Consider the following 25918-nt stretch of genomic DNA (forward strand, 5'->3'; position numbering starts at 1 on the left):
GTCCTGGACTTTCTTTGGTTAGTAGGCTATTGATTATTGCCTCAATTTCAGAGCCTGTTATTGGTCTATTCAGAGATTCAACTTCTTCCTGGTTTAGTCTTGGAAGGGTGTATGTGTCTGGGAATTTATTCATTTCTTCTAGATTTTCTAGTTTACTTGCATAGAGATGTTTATAGTATTATCTTATGGTAGTTTGTATTTCTGTGGGATCGGTGGTGATATCCCCTTTACCATTTTTTATTGCATCTGTTTGATTCTTCTCTCTTTTATTTATTAGTCTTGTTAGTAGTCTATCAATTTTGTTGATCTTTTCAAAAAACCAGCTCCTGGATTCATTGATTTTTTTCGAAGGGTTTTTTGTTCTCTATCTCCTTCAGTTCCGCTCTGATCTTAGTTATTTCTTGCCTTCTGCTAACTTTTGAATGTGTTTGCTCTTGCTTCTCTGGTTCTTTTAATTGTGATGTTAGGGTGTCGATTTTAGATCTTTCCTGCCTTCTCTTGTGATCATTTAGTACTAAAAATTTCCCTCTGCACACTGCTATAAATGTGTCCCAGAGATTCTGGTACATTGTGTCTTTGTTCTCATTAATTTCAAAGAACATCTTTATTTCTGCCTTCATTTCCTTATTTACCCAGCAGTCATTCAGGAGCAAGTTGTTCAGTTTCCATGTAGTTGTGCGTTTCTGAGTGAGTTTCTTAATCCTGAGTTCTAATTTGATTGCATTGTGGTCTGAGAGACAGTTTGTTGTGATTTCTGTTCTTTTACATTTGCTGAGGAGTGCTTTACTTCCAACTATGTGGTCAATTTTGGAATAAGTGTGATGTGGTGCTGAGAAGAATGTATATTCTGTTGATTTGGGGTGGGGAGTTCTGTAGATGTTTATTAGGTCTGCTTGGTGCAGAGCTGAGTTCAAGGCCTGTATATCCTTATTAATCTTCTGTCTCAGTGATCTGTCTAATATTGACAGTGGGGTGTTAAAGTCTCCCATTATTATTGAGTGGGAGTCTAAATCTCTTTGTAGGTCTCTAAGGGCTTGCTTTATGAATCTGGGTGCTCCTGTATTGGGTACATATATATTTAGGATAGTTAACTCTTCTTGTTGAATTGATCCCTTTACCATTATGTAATGGCCCTCTTTGTCTCTTCTGATCTTTCTTGGTTTAAAGTCTGTTTTATCAGAGACTAGAATTGCAACTCCTGCTTTTTTTTTTGCTTTTTTTTTCTGTCCATTTGTTTGGTAAATCTTCCTCCATTGCTGTATTTTGAGCCTATGTGTGTCTCTGCACATGAGATGGGTCTCCTGAATACAGTACACTGATGAGTCTTGACTCTTTATCCAATGTGCCAGTCTGTGTCTTTTAATTGGATCATTTAGTCCATTTACCTTTAAGGTTAATATTGTTATGTGTGAATTTGATCCTGTCATTATGATGTTAGCTGGTTATTTTGCCCATTAGTTGATGCAGTTTCTTCCTAGCATCGATGGTCTTTACAATTTGGCTTGTTTTTGCAGTAGCTGGTACCAGTTGTTCCTTTCCATGTTTAGTGCTTCCTTCAGGAGGTTTTGTAAGGCAGGCCTGGTGGTGACAAAATCTCTCAGCATTTGCTTATCTGTAAAAGATTTTATTTCTCCTTCACTTATGAAGCTTAGTTTGGCTGGATATGAAATTCTGGGTTGAAAATTCTTTTCTTTAAGAGTGTTGAATATTGGCCCCCACTCTCTTCTGGCTTGTAGAGTTTCTGCTGAGAGATCTGCTGTTATTCTGATGGGCTTCCCTTTGTGGGTAACCTGACCTTTCTCTCTAGCTGCCCTTTACATTTTTTCCTTCATTTCAACCTTGGTGAATCTGAAAATTATATGTCTTGGGGTTGCTCTTCTTGAAGAGTATCTTTGTGGTGTTCTCTGTATTTCCTGAATTTGAATGTTGGCCTGCCTCACTAGGTTGGGGAAGTTCTCCTGTATAATATCCTGCAGAGTGTTTTCCAACTTGGTTCCATTCTCCCTGTCACTTTCAGGTACATCAATCAAATGTAGATTTGGTCTTTTCACATAGTCCCATATTTCTTGGAGGCTTTGTTCGTTTCTTTTTACTCTTTTTTTCTCTAAGCTTCTTTTCTCGCTTTATTTCATTAATTTGATCTTCAATCACTGATACCCTTTTTTCCACTTGACTGAATCAGCAACTGGAGCTTTTGCATGTGTCACATAGTTCTTGTGCCATGGTTTTCAGCTCCATCAGGTCATTTAATATCTTTTCTACAGTGTTTATTCTAGTTAGCCATTCATCTAATCTTTTTTCAAGGTTTTTACCTTCCTTGCGATGGGTTCAAACATGCTCCTTTAGCTTGGAGAAGTTTGTTATTACTGACCTGCTGAAGCTGACTTCTGTCAACTTGTGAAAGTCATTCTCCGTCCAGCTTTGTTCCATTGCTGGCAAGGAGCTGTGATCCTTTGGAGGAGAAGAGATGCTCTGGTTTTTAGAATTTTCAGCTTTTCTGCCCTGGTTTCTCTCCATCTTTGTGGTTTTATCTACCTTTGGTCTTTGATGTTGGTGACCTACAGATGGGATTTTGATGTGGATGTCCTTTTTGTTGATGTTGATGCTATTCCTTTCTGTTTGTTAGTTTTCCTTTTAACAGTCAGGTCCCTCAGCTGCAGGTCTATTGGAGTTTGCTAGAGGACCACTCCAGACACTGTTTGCCTGGGTATCACTAGCGGAGGCTGTAGAACAGCAAATATTGCATAGCAGCAAATATTGCTGCCTGATCCTTCCTCTGGAGGCTTCATTCCAGAGGGGCACCCACTTGTATGAGGTGTCAGTCAGCCCTTACTGGGAGGTGTCTCCCAGTTAGGCTATACAGGGTTCAGGGACCCACTTCAGGGGGCAGTTTGTCCATTCTTAGAGCTCAAACACCATGCTGGGAGAACCACTGCTCTCTTCAGAGCTGTCAGACAGGGACATTTAAGTCTGCAAAAGTTTCTGCTGCCTTTTGTTCAGCTATGCCCTGCCCCCAGAGGTGGAGTCAACAGAGTCAGCAGGCCTTGCAGAGTTGCAGTGGGCTCCACCCAGTTGGAGCTTCCCAGGCTGTTTTGTTCACCTACTCAAGCCTCAGCAATGGCGGACCCCTCTCCCCCACCTACCATGTTGCTGCCTCGCACGTCAATCTCAGACCACTGCATTAACAGTGAACGAGATTCTGTGGGCATGGGACCCACTGAGCCAAGCTTGGGATATAATCTCTTGGTGTGCCATTTGCTAAGACCATTGGAAAAGCACAGTATTTAGGCAGGAGTGTCCTGTTTTTCCAGGTACAGTCTGTCATGGCTTCCCTTGGCTAGGAAAGGGAAATCCCCTGATCCCTTGCACTTCCCAGGTGAGGTAATGCCCTGCCCTGCTTTGGCTTGCCCTCCATGGGCTGCACCCACTGTCCAGCCAGTCCCAGTGAGATGAACCAGGTGCCTCAGTTGGAAACGCAGAAATCACTCATCTTCTGCGTCGATCACACTGGGAGCTATAGACCAGAGCTGTTCCTATTCAGTCATCTTGTAATGAACCCCCTCAAATAATTATTTTTAACAAGAAAGATGTTATTGCATTAAACCACTATAGACACCACAATTGTGAGTATTGGTCACAATTCTGTAAAATTTAAAAATTATTTGTTCCAGTATTATAAATTTAGCAGATCAATTAATCATTAGATAACAGTTAAGTGAGATAAAATATGTGGGTACAGATACTGGATCTAAAATATTCACATATATTTCACTTTAACTAATAAAATGAACTCCTTCCATATTTGTATTCTACTAGAAATGTCATATTTAACTAGAAACCTACCTTAACTATCTTCAGTTGGCATTCAGCTAGCCCCGGACAAAATTGCCAGAAAATCTTTTTCAATTGTGGATTCAAGGCAATGAAATCTTTGTTTCCAGAATTCAGACTAAGTTATGGTACTAATGCCTGCAAATTAATATAGGGAACACAAGGAAAGGGAAGGAACTATGTATTCTAACTTGATTTTAGGCCTGGCAGTAGGAGATTTGTAAGTGCTCCAATTTTATTATTTTCTTTTGAGTTGCTTCTAAAAAGTCACCCTTTTTAGGGATCCTTAAAGAATGTTGTCTGAATCAAGAAATATTCTAGTTGTCCTTGCTGGATCTCTAGATGTGTGAGGGAGAAAATAGGAAACAAACAAACAAACAAAAGTAGTATGCTTTTTAAAAAAACGGCAAAAACAGTTTCTCAACTGACAGCTATCTGATTTGAAAGACTGTCAAATTAGTGGACGGACCTATTTAGAATCATCCTAATAAGCTATTCTACCTCTAAGATAGGAATACATGATTATGGAGTAAAACATACACATAGAAAGCCTCTGATATGTATTTATCTTAATGTTTATGTGTTGATGAAACCTTATGTTAGCTCTGCAAATATATTCACTGAGATAAAGAAAAGGGTTGCTGGAATTGCTAAGGTAATTCTGACAAAATATTTACTTCTACTTAGATTTTCTTACGAATTTTTTTGAGAAATTAAAAATAACTTATTCTGCGTTATCCCAGAATGAAATTACACAAGTGAATTTAGTGAAGAGAGCATAATCTTTTAATAAATACATTTTTAAATCTTGAACTACTTTAATAAAAACTTTGCCCACATGTATCACAACAAACATAAACTAATTTTGTCTTGACTACTCAGGATCATCATTTTGTATATAAATTATAAAATAATAAAAAATGGACATAACCCCCAGGATTTTTATGGCATTTAGGGCAATTTGTTTTAAATTTAAAAACCCTGGCATACTATATTTTTGTCTGAATTTGCCTTTCCATTGTTGCTACTTTTTACTAGTGTCATTATAGAAATCTGTTTGTTTTCATTATACCTGTCCTTTAAACCCAATCCTAAATTAATAGTCCTAGGAGTATTCCTTTACTACAGGATAAATTTGATGAACTTGTTTGTTTGTTTGATTTTGGTTTCCTGAGGATATTTCATACATGTGGAGTAGATAAGAGAAAAGCCTAACATGATGTTTAAATTATTGTGGAAAATGGTGTAGTAAAAGCAGAAACAAACATGATAACGTAATTTCCTTTTAAATCAACAGATAGCAGCAATGAGGAAGGACTTTTTTTCACATGCCTGGAACCTATTCGAGTTAGCAATTACATTAATTGGCATATTATATGCAATACTTATTGAAATAGACCCCATTAAGTATATTTTTGCTGTGACTGAAGTAATAGTCTTTATAAAACTTGTTCAATTTATCCGTGTACTACGCATTTTCAAGGTAAAGAACCAGTCAATCATGCAGTTTCCAATTCCTACTGATTGTTTCATAAAACATAGAGTAAAATTAGTTTACTAGTTTTGTGGTTACCATTTTCTGTTGGGTTAATGTTTATATTTTAAATTTTAGCTCCCTTTGACAAATTAAGTTTTATAACATTTGATATTATAAACATCCAAATTATATTAGGAATTTGTTGAGCATATGAAAGTATAGAAATACTCATCACAACTTTTCCTTTAAATAGACAGCACATGAGAAATTCTATATTAATGTAAGTATAAGTTAACCTCCAAGTAATGTTTATTTTTATAGAAACTCGGGGAATAAAAGATGGAAGTTAACAAAACAACCATGCAAACTATTTATAGGGAGAAAGAAAATAGCCTACATTTGTACAAATCAAGAAAAAAATACATATAGTATTATAGAAATATGGTTTCAAAAATAACTTTTGATTGTCTTGTAACATGTTTCTATAACAAATATTATGGGTAGTTATTTTCTGTGTGATTATTTCAATGACATGAAACTCACTCCTTCACAAATAAGTATATATATGAATGTAGATATACTCTATCTTTCCTATCTTTTTCACTATTCATACACAAGCAAGATACATACATATATAAGCACTGTGAGAAATGCAGTTAAATAAAAAAAAATTAGTTTTATGGAGATAAAACTAATAGAATCTTTACATTTAGATCTTTCTTACACATGTAAGGAATAATTTAAAACATTTTTGCTACTTAGAGGCATAAATCAACTAGGTCAAAGAGTACACAACCAGTAGCCTGCTTTTTCAGTATTCTAAGGGACCGTAAGTAGTGCTAGAGTGCAGTTTACCTGAGGAAGGCAAGTCTAGTGTATTCCACTGATGAATTAATTCTTTCTGATAGGAAGGTGTACAGAGCCTAACAAAGAGTTCAGATGAAGAAACTGATAAACCACCTAAGAAAAGTTTGTTGATATATTCAAAAAACTCTGAACTGTGGTCTTATGTTAAATCACAGGTCCTTGGAATATGAAGATGAATTAGATATTGTCTCTTCCCCTGGAAAGCTTATTGTAGAAGAGAAATCACAAGTAATCTAGATATTGGAATGTTATATGATAGGATAAGTACAAAACAGGAGTATGCACAAAATGAGAAAAGACTTCCTTTATTAGGTGATACTTGAGATGAATCTTGAAAGATGAGTGTAAACCCTTTGGTGATTAGTGGCAGGTAGTTGTAGGGTAGAGTATGGAGGTTGTGGAACATAGATAGAAAAACAAAGGGATCGGCCGGGCGCGGTGGCTCAAGCCTGTAATCCCAGCACTTTGGGAGGCCGAGACGGGCGGATCACGAGGTCAGGAGATCGAGACCATCCTGGCTAACACGGTGAAACCCCGTCTCTACTAAAAAAGGCAAAAAACTAGCCGGGCGAGGTGGCGGACGCCTGTAGTCCCAGCTACTCCGGAGGCTGAGGCAGGAGAATGGCGGCAACCGGGAGGTGGAGCTTGCAGTGAGCTGAGATCCGGCAACTGCACTCCAGCCTGGGCGACAGAGCAAGACTCCGCCTCAAAAAAAAAAAAAAAAAAAAAAAAAGAAAAAAAAAAAAAAGAAAAACAAAGGGATCGATGAACCCTGCAGAAGCTAGGGGACTGCACAATGGTAGCTTATAACCTGGAGACTTCAACCCTCAGCAAAGAAACACGGAGAAGAGAAGTTAATTTTGGGGTCTAACAGGCAGTATGGTTGTGGTGGTTTCTCACCTGACCAGACCATCTAGTAGGAGGTGTTATAGGAGATTTAGCATGCAAAAATGGCAGTAATTTACTCATTTTATGACCTAAGCACAGAAGATTAATTGCATTGTTTTCCAAAAATTTAAACCAGTTGAAAATAGCATCCAATTCTCTATAAGGAAAATAAGTGAAGAATAAAGCCATAAATTTCACATAGGTACTCCCAAATTATTAGTTATAGGGAAATAGCTATAGTCATGAAGTTATAAAGATACCACTAAAAAAAAATGAAGAACCTTGACAGGTTATTGTAGTTATCTTTGAGGGCACTTAATTTCTTATTATTAACTATTTTGATTAAACTAATCAACATATCATAAAATGATATTTGTGCAATTTATATTAATGGTAGTCCTGTTTAATTCAGCTCATAGCACCAAAGGTGCTGCAAATAATAGATAAAAGAATGAGTCATCAGAAGACCTTTTGGTATGGAATACTAAAAGGATATGTCCAAGGCGAAGCAGACGTAATGACTATAATTGATCAGATTACAAGTTCTAAACAGATTAAACAGGTAAGAAAACCTTCCTAAGAAAAGAGTTCACTCAGCCCTCAGTTGCCCTCATCCATCATTTTTTTCTGTTCATATATGCAGATGTCTTTGACTCCTGGTTTTCTAATTAATTTCTTTAAAAACTTAAACTAGGTTACATGTAAATTACTCAAATGCCTCCTTCTGAAATGACCTGTATCATATTAGCGAGTTACAAGGCTAGTATAAAGCACCTTTCTGTCTTTGTGGAGGCTATCACGAAATCCATGTGCAGTGGTTAGCTTTCTCCCAATGCAAGCTCTAAGATCTGTCAGGCTATGGGCATGTAAAATAGGAAGTACTGGAAGGTGAGAAGTGAAGGCAGGGTGGAAAAAACAGGGCTTCCTCATAATGCCCAAAAGCTTCTTTAATCTCTCTCTATCCTTCTTCTCTACACATTAAACAGTAAAGAAAATAAAAACAAGTGATTCAGCAAATAGAAAGAAGTAAAGAAAATAATAATTAAAATAGAGGGAAACCTAGTCTGATTTTGTCATTATGCAGATGAGAAAAAAGGAGGCCAAGAGAGGTTAAATGATTGTGCCCAAAGTTCCATAGTGAGTAAGCAGCAAAGATAATTCTAAGGCCTAAATTCTAGATATTATTTTTACTTTCTAGATTGAGACAGATTAACACTGATATGTGCCCATGAGTTTGTCAGCTACATGGAATTCAATAGTTACTTTACTTTTCAAGACAATTTAAAACATTTCAATGCTATATTTTATGTGCCCAAAACTTTGTCATTGAGAAATTTGAACATTCAATATGTGGTAGAACACAAAAAGTATTATCTTCCTCTCTTCACCTCCTGCAACTTTAAAACTATTTTCTTATGTTTTTTATTACCTTTCCTAACCACTGATATTTAGCACTTGAATTTGGAGATACACAGGAGAAAACATGAAAAGACTTGAGTCCCTAAAATATTGTTTTATTATCCCTAATTTCTACTTTGATTCACCTTGGCCAAAACTTCTAGTCTCTTCAGATTGAAAGCCATCCTGGAATCGCAAATTTGGGGGCTCTCATAAAGCTGCATGGGAAAGTACCTACCTATGTTCATAAAACATAGACTAAAATCAGTTTACTAGTTTTACGGCTATAATTTTCTGTTGGGCTAATGTTTGCATTTTAAATTTTAGCTCCCTTTGACAAATTAAGTTTTATAACATTTCATATTACAAACATCCAAATTATATTAGGAATTAATACCACGCCTGCACTTTTCAGAATCATGACTCGCCTTCAGACGTCTCAAAATCGGGCTAGGTTATACCTCTTATCTTCTCTATCACTGTAGCTGAAGCAAAAAGTGCTGCAACACAAAATTCAATTCAAACCCCTGAAAACCTCTTCATCATACTTTTCTTAAAACTATTAACTTAGGTTATAAGTCCATCAGTTGCAAATGTAAGGACATTTTATAACAGTCTGTTTTTCCAATGGGGATAACATTTCTTTTGTTCCTTAGATATTATTAAAGCAAGTGATAAGGAATATGGAACATGCTATGAAAGAGTTAGGTAAGTAGCTCTCATCCTATTTAGCATGACCATCTCTTATCATCACCACTTCAGAAAGTCAATGGTTTTCATAACTTGAGTTAATCTTTGAGGAACTTACTCACTAATAATACTGAAGTAACTTCAACAATTAATGCAATCTTATTTTCTAGTTGAGATGGAAATAGTGCAATAGCTCTTCACACTTTCTCTCTCTGCTTCATACAACAATGAAGGCCTTTTGATTTCTCTTTAGACAAGTTGCCATGCTATGATTATGTATGCCATTATAGTCTTGTAAATTCCATTTTTTTCCAAACCAGAAATACATGTACCTTCCTTAGTGACACAAGAAAAGAAGTTATGTTTTTCCTCTACTTGCTACAGAGCTGCCATTTAAGGATTTAGGTCTTAAATGAGTTGAAATTAGAATATAATCCTGCAGAATCCTATTATATCTGCTGGGAGGCCCAGTGCCAAACATGGCAATAGCCTATTCTCTGAGTCATGCCAAGTCATGCTCCTGGCACAGGACAAATCTTGAGAGTGGCACAGTCACAACCCTACACTATAATGTTCATGTATAGGAGGACAAGAAAATTGTATACCATGTGGTGAGCTACAAAAGGACACAGCAAACCTGGAGATGAGGTCATTTGAGAGATCTTCTATGACAGATAGTTACCAAGCCAGATAAGAGGTTATGATCAAGGAAAAGCCCAAATGTAGACTCTAAGATGAAGTTTTCAGGGACTTCAGGAATCTAGATGAAATGGGCAGAAGAGCATAGATGTATGAGTCATCTAGATGTACTGGCAGGTTGAGTGGACAATGGCCTAAGATGAATGAAAGGAAGTAATCAGAAGCCGTATTTAATCACATAATCTGTAGTTAAAAATTCGGATTCACACAGATTAAGAAAATGAGTCATGAACTCCAGACATACAGGCCTAAGCAGCTTCCCAGTGTCCAGTGCAGGTAGAAAAGTATACCTGTTAATGCTAGAAACGAGGCTACCCATCCTTCTCCATGGACTTAGGCACAAGTATGACTGCTGCCAAGAAAACATCCAGCAGAACTCGGGCACTACTGGTGAATTATGATTGATCATAATGGCCCCTTCAGGAAGAGACATATTTCTCTGTGTTGAGGGCGGTATTCCATGGGTTTAGAGCAGAAACATTAGCTTATTGTCCACATAAAACATTTAAAATAATGTTCTTATTTAATCTAAAAATAGTTTGTTATTTTTTAGGCTTCTTAGAGTATGATTACCCGGAAATTGCTGTCACTGTGAAAACAAAGGAGGAAATTAATGTTATGCTCAATATGGCTAGAGAAATTCTTAAGGCTTTCAGCTTGAAAGGAATTATTCATAAAATTGAAAGTGCTGAAATTAATAAGGTAAGGCAAAATATTTTCAAAGCAAATATATTTACTTCATATGTAATCATTCATGACCTTGACCTTCAAGGTTACATTTGACTTCTAATACAGGCCATTTCTAAGATAGGAAAATCTCACTTAAAATAATTGTCTAAAGACAAACTCCTACGATAGACAGTTTCCTTTCTGCAGCCCAGGTGGTTAGCTTCTCTTTTTATTTTTGCTACAGTAACAAGCTACCTCTTTCTCTGCTTTGCTGCCAAACCAAAAGTCTGATGAATCTATTCTTCATCCTAGATTACAGTGGGTATTATTATGTTTGGGGAATTATCTGTGACACTGAAATAACACTTTTCGTGTAAAACATGATTTATGAGAACACTCAATTGTAGGGTTAGTGCTGACTATATTTCTTTTCTAAGTTACATAAATGGTACTATGACATATAAAGGACAGAAAGAATCCCAATTCATTCTGTAAGTACAAACTTGACACCAAAATTGGATATAACATAAGAAACAAAGCATAAAGCTGTTATACTTATAAATATACATTCAAAATTTGTTGGCATGATAGCAGTGAACTGAATTGGGTAGCATATTAAATGTGTAATATACTTTATCTTGGTAGGTTTTATCTCCCCAAACAGCTGTGTAACTCACATATTAAAAGATGAAGAAGAAAAAACATTTGATAAAATTTAACCCTCATTAAGAATGTTAATAAAAATCTTAGAAGACTAATAGTAGAAGGAACTTCCTTAACTTGATAAATAGGATCTATTAAAATTTTTTAGCAAACTTTGTGTTAGATAGCAAAACATTAAGAGCATTCTTATTAAAGTTAGGAACAAAAGAAGAATGACAAGTGGCATTCCAAGCATTGAATAACTATGCTGGAGGTCTTATCCAAGTCAAGAAAAAAAGAAAGAAAATTGAAAGATGAAAATTTTGGAAAGAGGAGAAAACTGCTATTATTTGTTGACTGATTAATTTAAAATCTTAAGGAATTAACTTAAAAGCAGTAGGATTAATAAAATAATTCAGTAGTGTCCAGAAATAAGAGTAATACATAAAATTATTCTCCAATGGAAACATTTAGAAAAATACTATTATATTTACAATTGCAATTAGAAACTCTAAATTCCTATCTATGAACCTAACATAAAATACATAACACCTATGTGGCAAGAACCAAAAAATTCCAACTGAATACATGTTTGTGTAGAGTAGAGATTAACAATCATTTTCTATAAAGGAAAACATAGTAAATATTTTATATTATGTGGGCTGTATGGTTCCTACTACCGCTACTAAATTCTGCAATTGTAATACCAAAACAACTACACACAACATGTAAATAAATAGGCATGGCTGTGTTCCCCCGCCAAAAAAAAAAATACTGTTTACAAAAGCAGGTATTAAGCAGAAGCAGGCCTACAGGCAGTAGTTGCAACCCATATTGTAGAGAATCAATATCTAAGGCATGAATCATCCATAAAATAATCAGTTAATTTAATAAAACTTAATTAAAATTCACAGCATGTTAGGGAGCTTAAGGATTTTACTTGTACAATTTATTGCTCAGAAATTAATTTTTAAAAAAACAGTAAGAATTGAGAGAATTCTAGGAAGAAAACAGAGTTGGAAGTTTCAGAAATCTGTCTCTCCTTTTAGACTACAATTGCACTGGCAAAAACTGTCTGATGTAACTATTTTGGAAATCTGAATTCTATGAAGGTTTGCAACTTTCAGGGGAAGGCTTGGATGATAAATTTTGGTTAATTTCTGTCATATTTATCTCTTAGCACAGTAATAGCTACTTCTCACCCCTCAGCACCATGGCAGGCAGCTATGCGTGTGTCCTTGGAGCAACTTATAGCTTGCAAGAGCCAGATTGGCAATAAAAGACTCTGTTCTCTAAATATCTTGCATCTGTACTCTGATGACAGATTGATTACTGCTTCTAATCAGAGGAAAAGGCAAAGAGGTGGAAACCATTGTGGTTGCACCTCCTCACGTTATTGTAATCCCTCCCACTCTGGCTGAAGTGACTTCCAAAGGATTTAAAAGGCCAACACTTGCCATTTCAGGGAAAAGATAAGCAGAAGATTCCCACCGGCCCCCAATACCATTGCAAGCACCTGCAGTCCTCCCTACAGAAGTATTGCACAGTCTTTCCAAAACCTGAACACTGTTTGGGGAGCTGCTGGGAATTTCTGAAGCTGCTTTGCTCCAGATTAGGATCATAAGGTGTGCACCCCCGACACCCTGTCTATCCACTGTGAGCCAAACTACTGCACCATTGCACCATCTTGACACCAGAGCCATTTGTGGAGTGTACCCTGCTCATGGGACCAGTTGCTACTGCACCCCTCCAGGCCTGGAGCTGTCTCTTCATTCCACCAAGGCCACATGTATGACTGATTGCCACAAACACAGTTGTGTGAAACTGGGGCCTAGGATCAGCTGTGGCTCTGGTCCCGCACAGAAGGAAAACCAACCCCACCACACGTAATTCCAGCCAGAGAAACAGTCTTGCAGCCCCATTCAGGACAAAACCTCTGTTGAAATGGCCTAACCAGTGTGTCTCTCCTGCAACCAGGAGAGGGCCCCAAGCCAGCAAGTAGATAACACACCCCCAGGCTGGCAGAGCAGCTACAAGTGAACCAGCCCCCAAGTTAGTTGGCATGTCATGTGCATGCATGTGCCCCCAACTTGAGAGGCAGTCTGGCAAGTTTATACCTGGCAAAGTCATGGCACTACCACCACACACTCTCATAGCTTAGGCCACTGAAACACTTGCAAAATGCAGTAGTATGGATTCCAGTTGGAACAAACTACATGGAGACTACACTACTGCATCCATCTAGATCCAAAGCCAATGCATTATACCCAACCAGCACCCCAAGACCTACTCATGCCAATGAGTCTTTCCCTACAAAACCTACTTCATAAAATTTAAAGAGGCAATTGTTCTGCCAGATGCATAGAAATTAGTGTAGTGACACATCAAACATGAAAAAGCAAGGAAATATGATACTTCCAGGGGCGCACAACAACTCTCTAGTAACAGATATGCAAAATACCAGAAAGAATTTTAAAATAATCATGTTAAGAAAACAGTATGATACAAGAGAATACAGATGGACAATACACCAAATCAGAAAAACAATTCATGATTCAAGTGAGAAGTTTAACAAAGAACCAAACAGAAATTCTAGAGCTGAGGAATTCAATGAATGAAATAAAAAAATACAATTGAGAGTTTCAGCAAAGACTAAACCAAGCAGAAAAAATAATTTCTGAATTTGAAGACAGGTCTTCTGAAATAACTCAGGCAGACCAAAAAGAAAGAAAAAAACAAAAACAAAGAAAGAATAGACATAATAAAAGGTAGACACCACCCAATTGTCCATTAATAGATGAATGGATGAGCAAAATGTGGTGTATACATACAATGGAATTTTATTTAACCTTAAAAAGAGAAATCCTGATATATACTACAATATACACAAATCTTGATGACTTGTGCTAATTGAAGTAAACCAGTCACAAAAAGACAAATACTATGTGATTCCATTTATATAAGGTGTTTAGAGAATCAAAAGATAGAGAAATAGTGGAATGGTATTGCCAGGGTCTGGGAAAGTTGAAACGGGGAATTATTGTTTAATGGGTATAGAGTTTCAGTTGTGCAAGATGAAAAGAATTCTGGAGATGGATGGTGGTGATGGTTAAGCAACAGTATGAATGTACTTAATACCACTGAAAATGAAGGGAGCCTTAGTCATTTAAAATAATTAAAATAATAAATTTTTATGTTATGTGTATTTTACCACAGTAAAAAAAAAATGGGAAAAAAACAGTGAGAGGGGTGTTTGCTCTACTAAATATTATGACATGCTATAAATCCATAATAACCAAATAGTGAAGAATTAGAACAGAATAAAAAAATTCAAGGAAACAGACTTGAGTCCAATAGCAAACATAAATACACATGGTAGTCTAATATATAATATTAAGTGACATTGCATATTAGGAAGAAATGATAGATTATTCAATAAATAATTCTGAGATATTTGAAATTCATGTGAAAAATATAACATTAGATCCATACCTCACACCATATAGAAAGGAAAACTTCCAGATGCAGTAATGAGTTAAAATTGCCAAACTCCTCCAAAAAAGCAAAGAAGGAATACTTCCAAGCCCATTTTATGAGGCTATCATTATTCTGCTATCAAAGCCAGATAAGAGCACTACAAGAAAATTATAGACCAATATTTCTGATGAACATACATGCAAATATTCTTAACAAAATATTAACAAACTGAATTCAAAAACACATTGAAAGAATCATTCACCACAATTGATCAAGTGGGATTTATTTCTGAGATGCAAGTACTGTTTGACATACACAAATCGATAAATGTGATACACCACATTAACAAAATTAAGGATAAAATAATATGATTGTCTCAATTGATATAGAAAAGGCATTTGACAAAATTAAGCATCCTATCATGATAAAAAATCTCAATAGATTAGGCATAGAGAGAATGTATCTCAACACAATAAAGGCCAAATATGATAAAGCCATTGCTCACATTATCCTCAATGAGGAAAAGTTGAAAGATCAGAAAGAAGAAAAAAAAAAGTCCACTCTCCCCACTTATTTTCAACATAGTACTGAAAGTCCTAACCATGGCAATTAGGCATGAGAAGAAATAAAAAGCATCCTCATAGGAAAGAAAGAAGTGAAACTGTCTCCATTTTCTGATGACATGATCTCTTATAGAGAAAACCATCAAAAACTTATTAGAACTAATAATTGAATTTAGTAAAGTTGTAGGATACAAAGTCAACTATACAAATGTTATAATGAAATACAAAATATATCTATATTCTTGATGTGAGAAAAGCTTTTCTAACCCACTTACAAAGCCATATATATGTATATATATATAAGTTTTAAGAAAGTAAAAATTACCATGTAAAAATTACTGCATAAAATGTAAAACTTTATATATTGAAATATATTTCCCGGGCGCGGTGGCTCAAGCCTGTAATCCCAGCACTTTGGGAGGCCGAGACAGGTGGATCACGAGGTCAGGAGATCGAGACCATCCTGGTCTACACGGTGAAACCCCGTCTCTACTAAAAAATACAAAAAACTAGCCGGGCGAGATGGCGGGCGCCTGTAGTCCCAGCTACTCGGGAGGCTGAGGCAGGAGAATGGCGTAAACCTGGGAGGCGGAGCTTGCAGTGAGCCGAGATCGCGCCACTGCACTCCAGCCTGGGCGACAGAGCGAGACTCCGTCTCAAAAAAAAAAAAAAAAAAAAAAGAAATATATTAAAATGAGGTTAAAAGCAAAGCATGGAAAATAACATTTGTAACACATATTACACACAAAGTACTGATAGCAATAATTCCTAAAAAGTTTATAGAAATCAATTTAAAAAGGGCAAAAAATCCTGGAGAAAGTGAAAAAAGGATATGAAAAAGTATTTCACAGATATGTAAACAAAATTTACAATTAATGTTTGAAAAGATATTTGACATCCCTAATAATCAAAGAATAGAAGTATTTTCTTTAGTAAATAGAAACTAGAGAAATAGAAACTAAAGATACCAATTTTTTTGCCAATTAAATCAACAGTGATGGGCAAAAACTGTTATTGCTCAATGCTAATTAGGTTATGAGAAAATAGACATAAATATGATAGACTAAAATGTAAGTCAGCACAACCATTCTGGAGGGCAATTTAAAAAATTCAATGGCCCTTCATGCTAAATTACTCTCAATAAACTAGGTATTGATGGAATGTATCTCCAAATAATAAGAGATTTTTATGACAAACCCACAGCCAATATCATACTGAATGGGCAAAAACTGGAAGCATTCCCTTTGAAAACTGGCACAAGACAGGGATGCCCTCTTTCAGCACTGCTATTCAACATAGTGTTGGAAGTTCTGGCCAGGGCAGTCAGGCAAGAAAAAGAAATAGAGGGTATTCGATTAGGAAAAGAGGAACTTAAATTGTCCCTGTTTGCAGATGACATGATTGTATATTTAGAAAACCCCATCGTCTCAGCCCAAATCTCCTTAAGCTGATAAGCAACTTCAGCAAAGTCTCAGGATACAAAATCAATGTGCAAAAATCACAAGAATTCCTATGCACCAAGAACAGACAAACAGAGAGCCAAATCACGGGAGAACTCCCATTCACAATTGCTACAAAGAGAATAAAATATCTAGGAATCCAACTTACAAGGGATGTGAAAGACCTCTTCAGGAGAACTACAAACCACTTCTCAATGAAATAAAAGATGACATAAACAAATGGAAGAACATTCCATACTCATGGATAGAAGGAATCAATATCATGAAAATGGCCATACTGCCCAAGGTAATTAATAGATTCAATGCCATCCTCATCAAGCTGCCAATGAGTTTCTTCACAGAATTGGAAAAAAACTACTATAAAGTCCATATGGAACTAAAAAAGAGCCCACATTGCTAAGACAATCCTAAGCCAAAAGAACAAAGCTGGAGGCATCACTCTACCTGACTTCAAACTATACCACAAGGTATAATAACCAAAACAGCATGGTACTGGTACCAAAACAGAGGGATAGACCAATGGAACAGAACGGAGGCCTCAGAAATAACACTACACATGTACAACCATCTGATCTTTGACAAATCTGACAAAAACAAGAAATGGAGAAAGGATTCCCTATTTAATAAATGGTTTTGGGAAAACTGGCTAGCCATACGTAGAAAGCTGAAACTGGATCCCTTCCTTACACCTTATACAAAAATTAATTCAAGATGGCTTAAAGACTTAAATGTTAGACCTAAAACCATACAAACCTTAGAAGAAAACTTAGGCAATACCATTCGGGACATAGGCATGGGCAAGGACTTCACGACTAAAACACCAAAAGCAATGGCAACAAAAGCCAAAATAGACAAATGAGATCTAATTAAACTAAACAGCTTCTGTACAGCAAAACAAACTACCATCAGAGTGAACAGGCAACCTACAGAATGGAAGAAAATTTTTGCAATCTACCCATCTGACAAAGGGCTTATCTCCAGAATCTACAAAGAACTCAAATTTATACAAGAAAAAAACAACCCCATCAAAAAGTGGGCAAAGGATATGAACAGACACTTCTCAAAAGAAGACATTTATGCAGGCAACAGATACATGAAAAAATGCTCATCATCACTGGTCATCAGAGAAATGCAAACCAAAACCACAATGAGATACCATCTCACACCAGTTAGAATGACGATAATTAAAAAGTCAGGAATCAACACATGCTGGAGAGGATGTGGAGAAATAGCAACACTTTTACACTGTTGGTGGGAATGTAAACTAGCTCAACCATTGTGGAAGACAGTGTGGCGATTCCTTAAGGATCTAGAATTAGAAATATCATTTGACCCAGCAATCCCATTACTGGGTATATACCCAAAGGAGTATAAATTGTGCTACTATAAAGACACATGCACACGTATGTGTATCGCGGCACTATTCACAATAGCAAAGACTTGGAACCAACCCACATTTCCATCAATGATAGACTGGATTAAGAAAATATGGCACATATACACCATGGAATACTATGCAGCCATAAAAAAGGATGAGTTCATGTCCTTTGCAGGGATATGGATGAAGCTGGAAACCATCATTCTCAGCAAACTATCACAAGGACGGAAAACCTAACACCGCTTATTCTCACTCATAGGTGAGAATTGAACAATGAGAACACCTGGACACAGGGCGAGGAACATCACACACCAGGGCCTGTCATGCGGTGGGGGACTGGGGGAGGGATAGCATTAGGAGAAATACCTAATGTAAATGATAAGTTAATGGGTGCAGCAAACCAGCATGGCACATGTATACCTATGTAACAAACCTGCACATTGTGTACATGTAACCTGGAACTTAAAGTATAATAATAAAAGAAAATTAAAACTTTAAAAATGCATACCTTTGAATCAGTAATTACACCTATAGGAATCTATAGTTATTCAAGAATAAGCAAATATATGTGTTCAAACATATATTATAAACAGTCTATATGTCCATCAAGTTGGAGATGGTTATATAAACTGTAGTATGGCCATGCAAGTGCAACATGTATGTAAATAATATGCTTACATATAATGTAAATAAACATGTAAATAGATATGGAAACATATATGTAAACATATAAATAACATTATATGTAAATAAACAAGAATTTTAAATATCTATACATACTGATACAAAAAATTCACCAAGATACACTATTAGTAGGAAAAAGTAGTCTGTAAAATTATAAGATTTTATATATATAAGATGGTCATTTTAGGTTTTTTTAAATTTCTGTAGATACATATATCTATGTAATACATTTTAAAAATCTAGACAAATACATACAAAACTTTTCATATTGCCCCACATGGAAGAAGAAATGAGAAGGAAAGAAGGGAAATGAAGGGAGCCTTAGCTATGTATTTTATTTATATTTTCATCTTGCTTGAAACTTTTACTTGAAAGTGTTCTTATATATCACTTATATAGTTAGTAAACTAATTTTTAAAAAAATTTTGACTGGTTTCTCAAGTCCTCCGGTTGCCACAAGTTTTTTTGAAAGCAACCAGAATAGAATCCTGAAGACACAGTCTTGCTTGATCTTCTATTGGTTGCATCATTAACACACAAAGCCTGTGTGCCTTGTACAAATGGAAACAAACTCACCACATTCAATGAAGGTTATTTTTAGTTTGACGCTTATTATACACTTTAATGGTCCAGTGTGTAATTTCATTTGACCATGGCGAGAAGACCTGTGAAAAGCAGTATCTCCACTGAAGAAGAAACATAAACACCAGATAAAAACTTACACAAGTTCATGGTAAAATAACAGAAGGGAGAATAGTGAAAGATTAAAATAAATCTTTACCCACTTGATCCTCACAGCAACCTATGATGTGGATACTATTGTTGTCCCTATTTTATGAGAGAAAAAACTGAAGCACAGAGAGATTAAATAACTTGCACCAAGGTCAGATAGCTAGTAAGTATGGAGACGTTATTTTAATCCAGGCATTCTGATCCCAGAACCCAGGCTCTTAAACACAACACTATAAAAAGCCCAAAATAGAAAGAGATGTGTGTAGCCTTTTGTGCTTAGAAAGCAGAGTCAATATACCTGATTATTCTGCAAGATAAACTCTGCAGAAAATAGAAACAATGAACAGAAGCAATGCCATTTAGAATGCCTTATGTAACAATGCTAGGTTGAAGTTAGCATTTTTTCTGTATGAATAATCAATTGATCCAGCATAATTTATGAAAAAGACCATCCTACTGCATTGCACTGTGCCTTTCTCATTATTTAAGCGACTATGTAGGCGTGGATAAGTTTCCGGACTCTTTTTCTGTTCCACTGTATATTTAACTATCATTAAACCAAATCATATTGTCTTGATTACTGAAACTTGTTAAGTTTTCACATACGATTGTGTGTATCTTCCAGCTTTGTTATTTTCTTCAAGACTATTTTGACTAGTTTTGACATTTTGTATTTTCAAATAAATTTTAAAGGCAACTTGGAAATTTCTACTAAGTTGGCCTACTGAAATTTCCATTGAGATTCCATTAATCTTGTATATCAATCTAGGGAGAATTGATAACTTTGTGATATTGACTTGATCTACTCACATGATATATCTTCATTTATTTAGGTTTTAATTTTGTTTTAATTGTTTTTGTTTTTTTTCTGTCTAGAGTTCTTATACCACTAAATTCATAAATCTGAACCTTTGTCTTATACCATACACAAAAAATCAATCCCAGATAAATTATATACATAACTGTTAAAGGTAAAACAATAAACTTCTAGAAGGTAACATAAGAGAATTTCCATGATATTGGCATAGGCAAAGATTTCTTAAATAGGATACCAAATTGGATTTAAATAACATTAAAATTAAGAATTTTTCTTCATTAAAAATTTAAGAGAACTAAAAGACAGTCCACAAAAAGGTAGCGGATACTTGCAAGACAAATATTTCCAATGAAGAACTCATATCCAGAATATACAAATCAATAAGAACAAAACAGAAAGTTCATTTTTTAATGGGCAAAAGATTTGAAAGTGCACTGTGCGGTGGAAGATATTTAAATGGCTAATACACATAAGAAAAGGTGCTAAATATCATTGTTGTAAGCTTGATGCAAATTAAAACCCAAATGAAATACCAATACACAACCACCAGCATACCATTTTTTTTAAACTGACAATACCAAGTGTAGACAACAGTGTGGAACAACTGGAACATTAGAGTAGAAGTGTAAATTGATGTAGGTGCTTTGAAAAAATATTTGGCAGTACCTATTAAAATTGAACATATGCATACTTTATGATCCAGCAATCAAATTAGATAACCATAAACTTAACAGAAATATGTACACCTGTACACTATATTCGTAGCAGTGTTACTCATAAAAACCCCAACTGAAGCAATCTAAATGTCAATCAACAGTAGATCAATAAAGCTGTGGTATCCATACAACTTAATACTATACAACAATAAAAATAAAGTGAATAAATTTTTGCTTTCTGCAGCACCATACATGAATCTCAGAAACATAATGTTGAGCAAATGAAATCAGACACAAGTACATTCTTTCATTTCATGTCAATAAAGCTGGAAACCCCAGAGAAAGCTAAACAATGATGATAGAAGTATAGAGGTTATCTTTGGATAGAAGTAATGATTAGAGGAGAACATAAAGGAGGATTCTAGGGTGAAGCAAATGTTTTATTCATCTAGGTGTTGGTTACACAGATGTTTTTACTTTGTAATATTCTTTGAGTGAACATTTACAACTTTTACACTTTTTTTCACATCTGCTATACTTCAGTAAAATGGTTTACTTTAAGAGAAGCTTATCTATGACTTCACAATAATGATCATAGGGAAAACCACCTAACAGGTACTATACTTATACCAGGGTAACAAAATAATCTGTAAACCAAACCCCCATGACATGCAATTTACCCATGTAACAAATCTGCACATGTGTCACCTGAACTTAAAATAAAAGTTGGAAAGAAATAAAAATAATGATACAGAAAGATAGAATCATGATATAAGGGGAGGCTGGAAATGTTCATGGAAGAAGAAAAATGTCAAATGATCAAGAATAGGAAATAGTACAAAGACCTGTCTGCCTTAAACATTCTGGGAACAGCAGTTTGGCTCATCCCTTTTCTTAAATTTTATGGTTTCAGTTAATCATGGCCAAAAAGAAAGAGGTGCTTGAGTCTAAATCTATTATCAGACCTCTTACTGTTGAAGAAGTCCTATATCATATTCCGTGGCTAGATAAAAACAAAGACCATATAAACTTCATTCAGGTAACATTTTTATTTCCTATTAATAATATTTTTAATGTACTAACAAATAATATCTTTAAAAATAAGAATTTAACCATGATACTCTCTAGTTTAATATTCTCTAAATGTTCCTTATTGCCAATAGGATAAAATCAAAATTGTTTTGAATAATATGCAAAATCTTTCTGCAATGTTTCCTGCCTACTTCTCCACCTTCGTCTTCTGTTTTCCATTGTCACATACACTCTATTCTCTATTTATACTGAACCAATCATGGTGTCCCATGCACATTACATGTTTTTCTAATTCCATTCACCTGTGGGTGCTATTTACTTATCTTAAAATGCCCTTGTATTTCACTTTTTTTTTTTTTCAAACTTTTCCTGCTTATTTCTTTTCTGGAAACATCCCCACCAGAGTACTCAGAGAAGTAGGCTTTGGGGCCAAATGCCCCACCAATAGAAGACCATCCTGTGAACTGTATTGTTTTCAGAGGACCAATATTGCTGCCATTGTACCCAATGTGTACCTTTATTAGAGCATTAAGTACATTACATTACAATTATCTTTAGGCCTCTCTCCTACTACATTTTTTATCTCATCTATCTTTTGAATACCCAGCCCCTAGCACTTTGCATAATGCATATTGCATGCTCAGTTAAGTGCTTGTGGAATGAACAAATAAATGGATCTAACTTGTTCTAATGTTCTTTTATATATATCTGTTTGATGTCAAAAGACCAATTAAAAAAAATTTTTCTACCTGATTAAAACATTTTGCATAAATGAATATTTTATTTACCTGATCAGCTGTTTAGAGCAGGAGTATGTATGACATATGCATGCCACTAGCCTACATCTGTTCCCATTACTTTTCATCCAGATGAAAGATTTTTGTCCCCTAATTACATTCTCATTCCTAGAGTATTTCTTTTCTAATCCATGTATAAATACCCTATCTAAAATTGCATATATTCATAAAGATCCACCTTCCTCTTTACTCTTCATAATTTCTATTTTCTCTTACAAACTTATTACTAATGTATTTCAGATATTATCAAGTGATAGTCATTTTTTAAATGTAAAAACTTTTTTAAAAAATGCAAATTTTAGGCCGGGTGCGGTGGCTCACGCCTGTAATCCAAGCACTTTGGGAGGCCGAGGTGGGCGGAAAACCTGAAGTCAGGAGTCTGAGACCAGCGTGGCCAATGTGGTGAAACCCCGTATCTACTAAAAATGCAAAAATTAGCTGGGCATGGTGGTGGGCACCTGTAATCCCAGCTACTCAGGAGGCTGAGGTAGGATAATTGGTTCAAGCAATTCTCCTTGGCTTGAACCCAGGAGAGGGAGGTTGCAGTGAGCCGAGATCGTGCCACTGCACTCCAGTATGGGTGACTGAGTGAGACTCCATCTCAAAAAAATAAATAAATAATAAAAATGCAAATTTTAACATTCCCAACCACTCCTAAAATGTTGTTTATAGCTTATGTATTTGGTGGTATCTTTTAGGAAAAAGCCAAAGTTGTAACATTTGATTGTGGAAATGGTATATTTGAAGAAGGTGATGAGCCCAAAGGAATCTATGTCATTATTTCAGGCATGGTAAAGGTAAGACAGAGGTTTTTGTTTAGTTTTGTTTTTTGTTTTGAGACAGAGTTTCTCTCTTGTTGCTCAAGCTGCAGTACAATGGCGTGATCTTGGCTCACTGCAGCCTCCACCTCCTGGGTTCAAGTGGTTCTCCTGCCTCAGCCTCCCAAGTAGCTGGGACTACAGGCATGCACAACCACACCCTGCTAATTTTTTGTATTTTTAGTAGAAATGGGGTTTCACCACGTTAGCCAGGCTGATCTCGAACTCCTGACCTCAGATGATCTGCCCGCCTCAGCTTCCCAAAGTACTAGGATTACAGGTGTGAGCCACCGCACCTGACTGGGCAGAGTTATTTATAAATGCACTTGTGATCATAAGTTTTTTAAGAAAACTTTATGAAATTGATAATTAGTAGCTTTCCAGGTTAAGAGCTGCACAGTTTCTTTTTTAGGACAATGACTACCATCTAATGATAAATTTTCATGTTCAGACACAATGGATAACACTATTCATCATTTTAAAGACATACTTTCTCACAAATAACAGGAAACTTTCAAAATAATTCTTTTATGATGGAAAATTATGATATAAATTGTTATTCAACTTTGCTGATCTGAGTTAGAGATTTAGCCATTCTAAATGGCTATAGATTAACTGAGTAGGAGGAATCAGAAAGATCAGAGTATTTAAGAATGCTTTGTGTCTAAATCATTGCTAATTTAATAATTTTACTTAAAAAGAAATAAAATGTTTATTCTCAAGACAATATGTAAATATTAGAATTGTTCAAACCAAAGTGGAAAAAGCCATAAATAAGTTTTGGTAATACAAGTTAACTGGCATATGTCTTTTTCTCTTTCATTGTTCCTGAACAGCTTGAAAGATCAAAGCCAGATTTGGGGATTGATCAAATGGTGGAGTCAAAGGAGAAAGATTGTCTGGTAATTGACACAGACTATATGCTCAGTGGAGAAATAATAGGGGAGATAAACTGCTTAACTAATGAACCTATGAAATATTCTGCCACCTGCGAAACTGTAGTGGAGGTGAGAAAAACTTAATCTGTGACTTTTGTTGTGTTTTGTTAAATATCTAATATCAGATTTAAGGTTATTTTAGCATTTAGTATAAGTTTACAGTGTAGTTGACAATTTACTTTTAAAAACTAGGAATAATAAAGGAACAAAACTTGTCAAATTATAAAGCCTTGGCAAAATAGCTTATGAATGTTAACCATAAAGAAAGAAGAATTTATCCAGAAAAACTGGCTACATAAGCTCTTTCATGGGGAAATTGGCTGGCACATGTTAATTGTCAATACCACAATTTGAAAGAGGAGAAAGGGGATAAAGACGGGGCTGGAATCTATTAATATAAAAGCTGGGCAAAGTATATGGAAGTTTCCCTACACATGATTGAGAAAAACATCCTTACAGTACCAAGGGCTCTAACTGGCTTAATTTGAACTCAAAAAGAATAATGACTGTAAATAATTAAACTCCATAAATATGTGAAAATCCATACATTGATAATGAAGCTAATTTTTAAAATTTTTACTGAGGTTGCTAGGATATCATTTTATTACTCTGAAAATGGATTTTTTAAGAGAAAGAAGTAAACATTTATCTTGCCTTTCTTCTATGAACTCTTTCAAAGTAGCTTTTTAAATGAGGAAAAATTTTATATAGAATTTCAACTAATAAACACAGAATGAGAGAATCAGAAAATCTCCATTGTGACATCACTAATAATAGATCTAGGAAACAACCTTCAGTTGATGCTAAAACTACTGAGTGAATGTTAATAGAAAACTTTATAATAAAGGAAATACTACCTAAGGACATTGGTCAATGTTAGTGTCACTAAATAGGAAACCAGGCATAATGTACCTCATGATGTGACGCAGCGGAAGTGCTAGCACCACCCACGAAGTCTCACAAAAGAAAAAATCTGAAGTTCTTCAAGTCTGTAGATTGAATCAGTTTACAGAAAATACAGGAAGGAGAGAAACCAGTTCATTGACACCGAGAGGGAATAATCGCTAAATTTAGAATGTGGAAGAGTCTGTAGACAAATAACCTGATTTCTTTAACAAATCAATGGCATAAAAAGTGACTGGAGTAGCAGTTATGGTGGTTCATGCCTGTAATCCCAAAACTTTGGGAGGCTGAGGCAGGAGGATTGCTTGAGGCCAGGAGTTTGAGACTGTCCTGCAACATATCCGCAAAAAATTAAAAAAAAATTAGCCAGGCACGGTGACACATGCCTGTAGTTCCAGCTACTTGGGAGGCTGAGGAGGGAGGATTGCTTGAGCCCAGGAACCCAAGGTTCCAGTCAGCCATGATTGCACCACTGCACTCCAGAGTGGTAACAGAGCCAGAC

General features: G+C 35.6%; 1 protein-coding gene across 8 annotated transcripts in view; it reads left to right on the forward strand.

Annotated features, from left to right (window-relative positions):
* SLC9C1 (solute carrier family 9 member C1) overlaps positions 1-25918 on the forward strand; it is a 146918-nt gene that overhangs the window by 85963 nt on the left and 35037 nt on the right. For 7 of the 8 annotated variants that reach the window (XM_033211311.1, XM_033211312.1, XM_033211314.1 and 4 more), the window contains 7 exons: positions 5129-5314; positions 7476-7625; positions 9118-9169; positions 10404-10552; positions 21842-21967; positions 23456-23554; positions 24412-24582. In XM_033211311.1, coding sequence (XP_033067202.1) covers positions 5129-5314; positions 7476-7625; positions 9118-9169; positions 10404-10552; positions 21842-21967; positions 23456-23554; positions 24412-24582 — 933 coding nt within the window. The remainder of the gene's footprint in view (positions 1-5128; positions 5315-7475; positions 7626-9117; positions 9170-10403; positions 10553-21841; positions 21968-23455; positions 23555-24411; positions 24583-25918) is intronic. The other variant, XM_033211316.1, reaches the window with a different exon arrangement.

This window comes from Trachypithecus francoisi, unplaced genomic scaffold (genome assembly GCF_009764315.1).
Source record: "Trachypithecus francoisi isolate TF-2019V2 unplaced genomic scaffold, Tfra_2.0 Lachesis_group0, whole genome shotgun sequence".
Classification (NCBI taxonomy): domain Eukaryota; kingdom Metazoa; phylum Chordata; class Mammalia; order Primates; family Cercopithecidae; genus Trachypithecus; species Trachypithecus francoisi.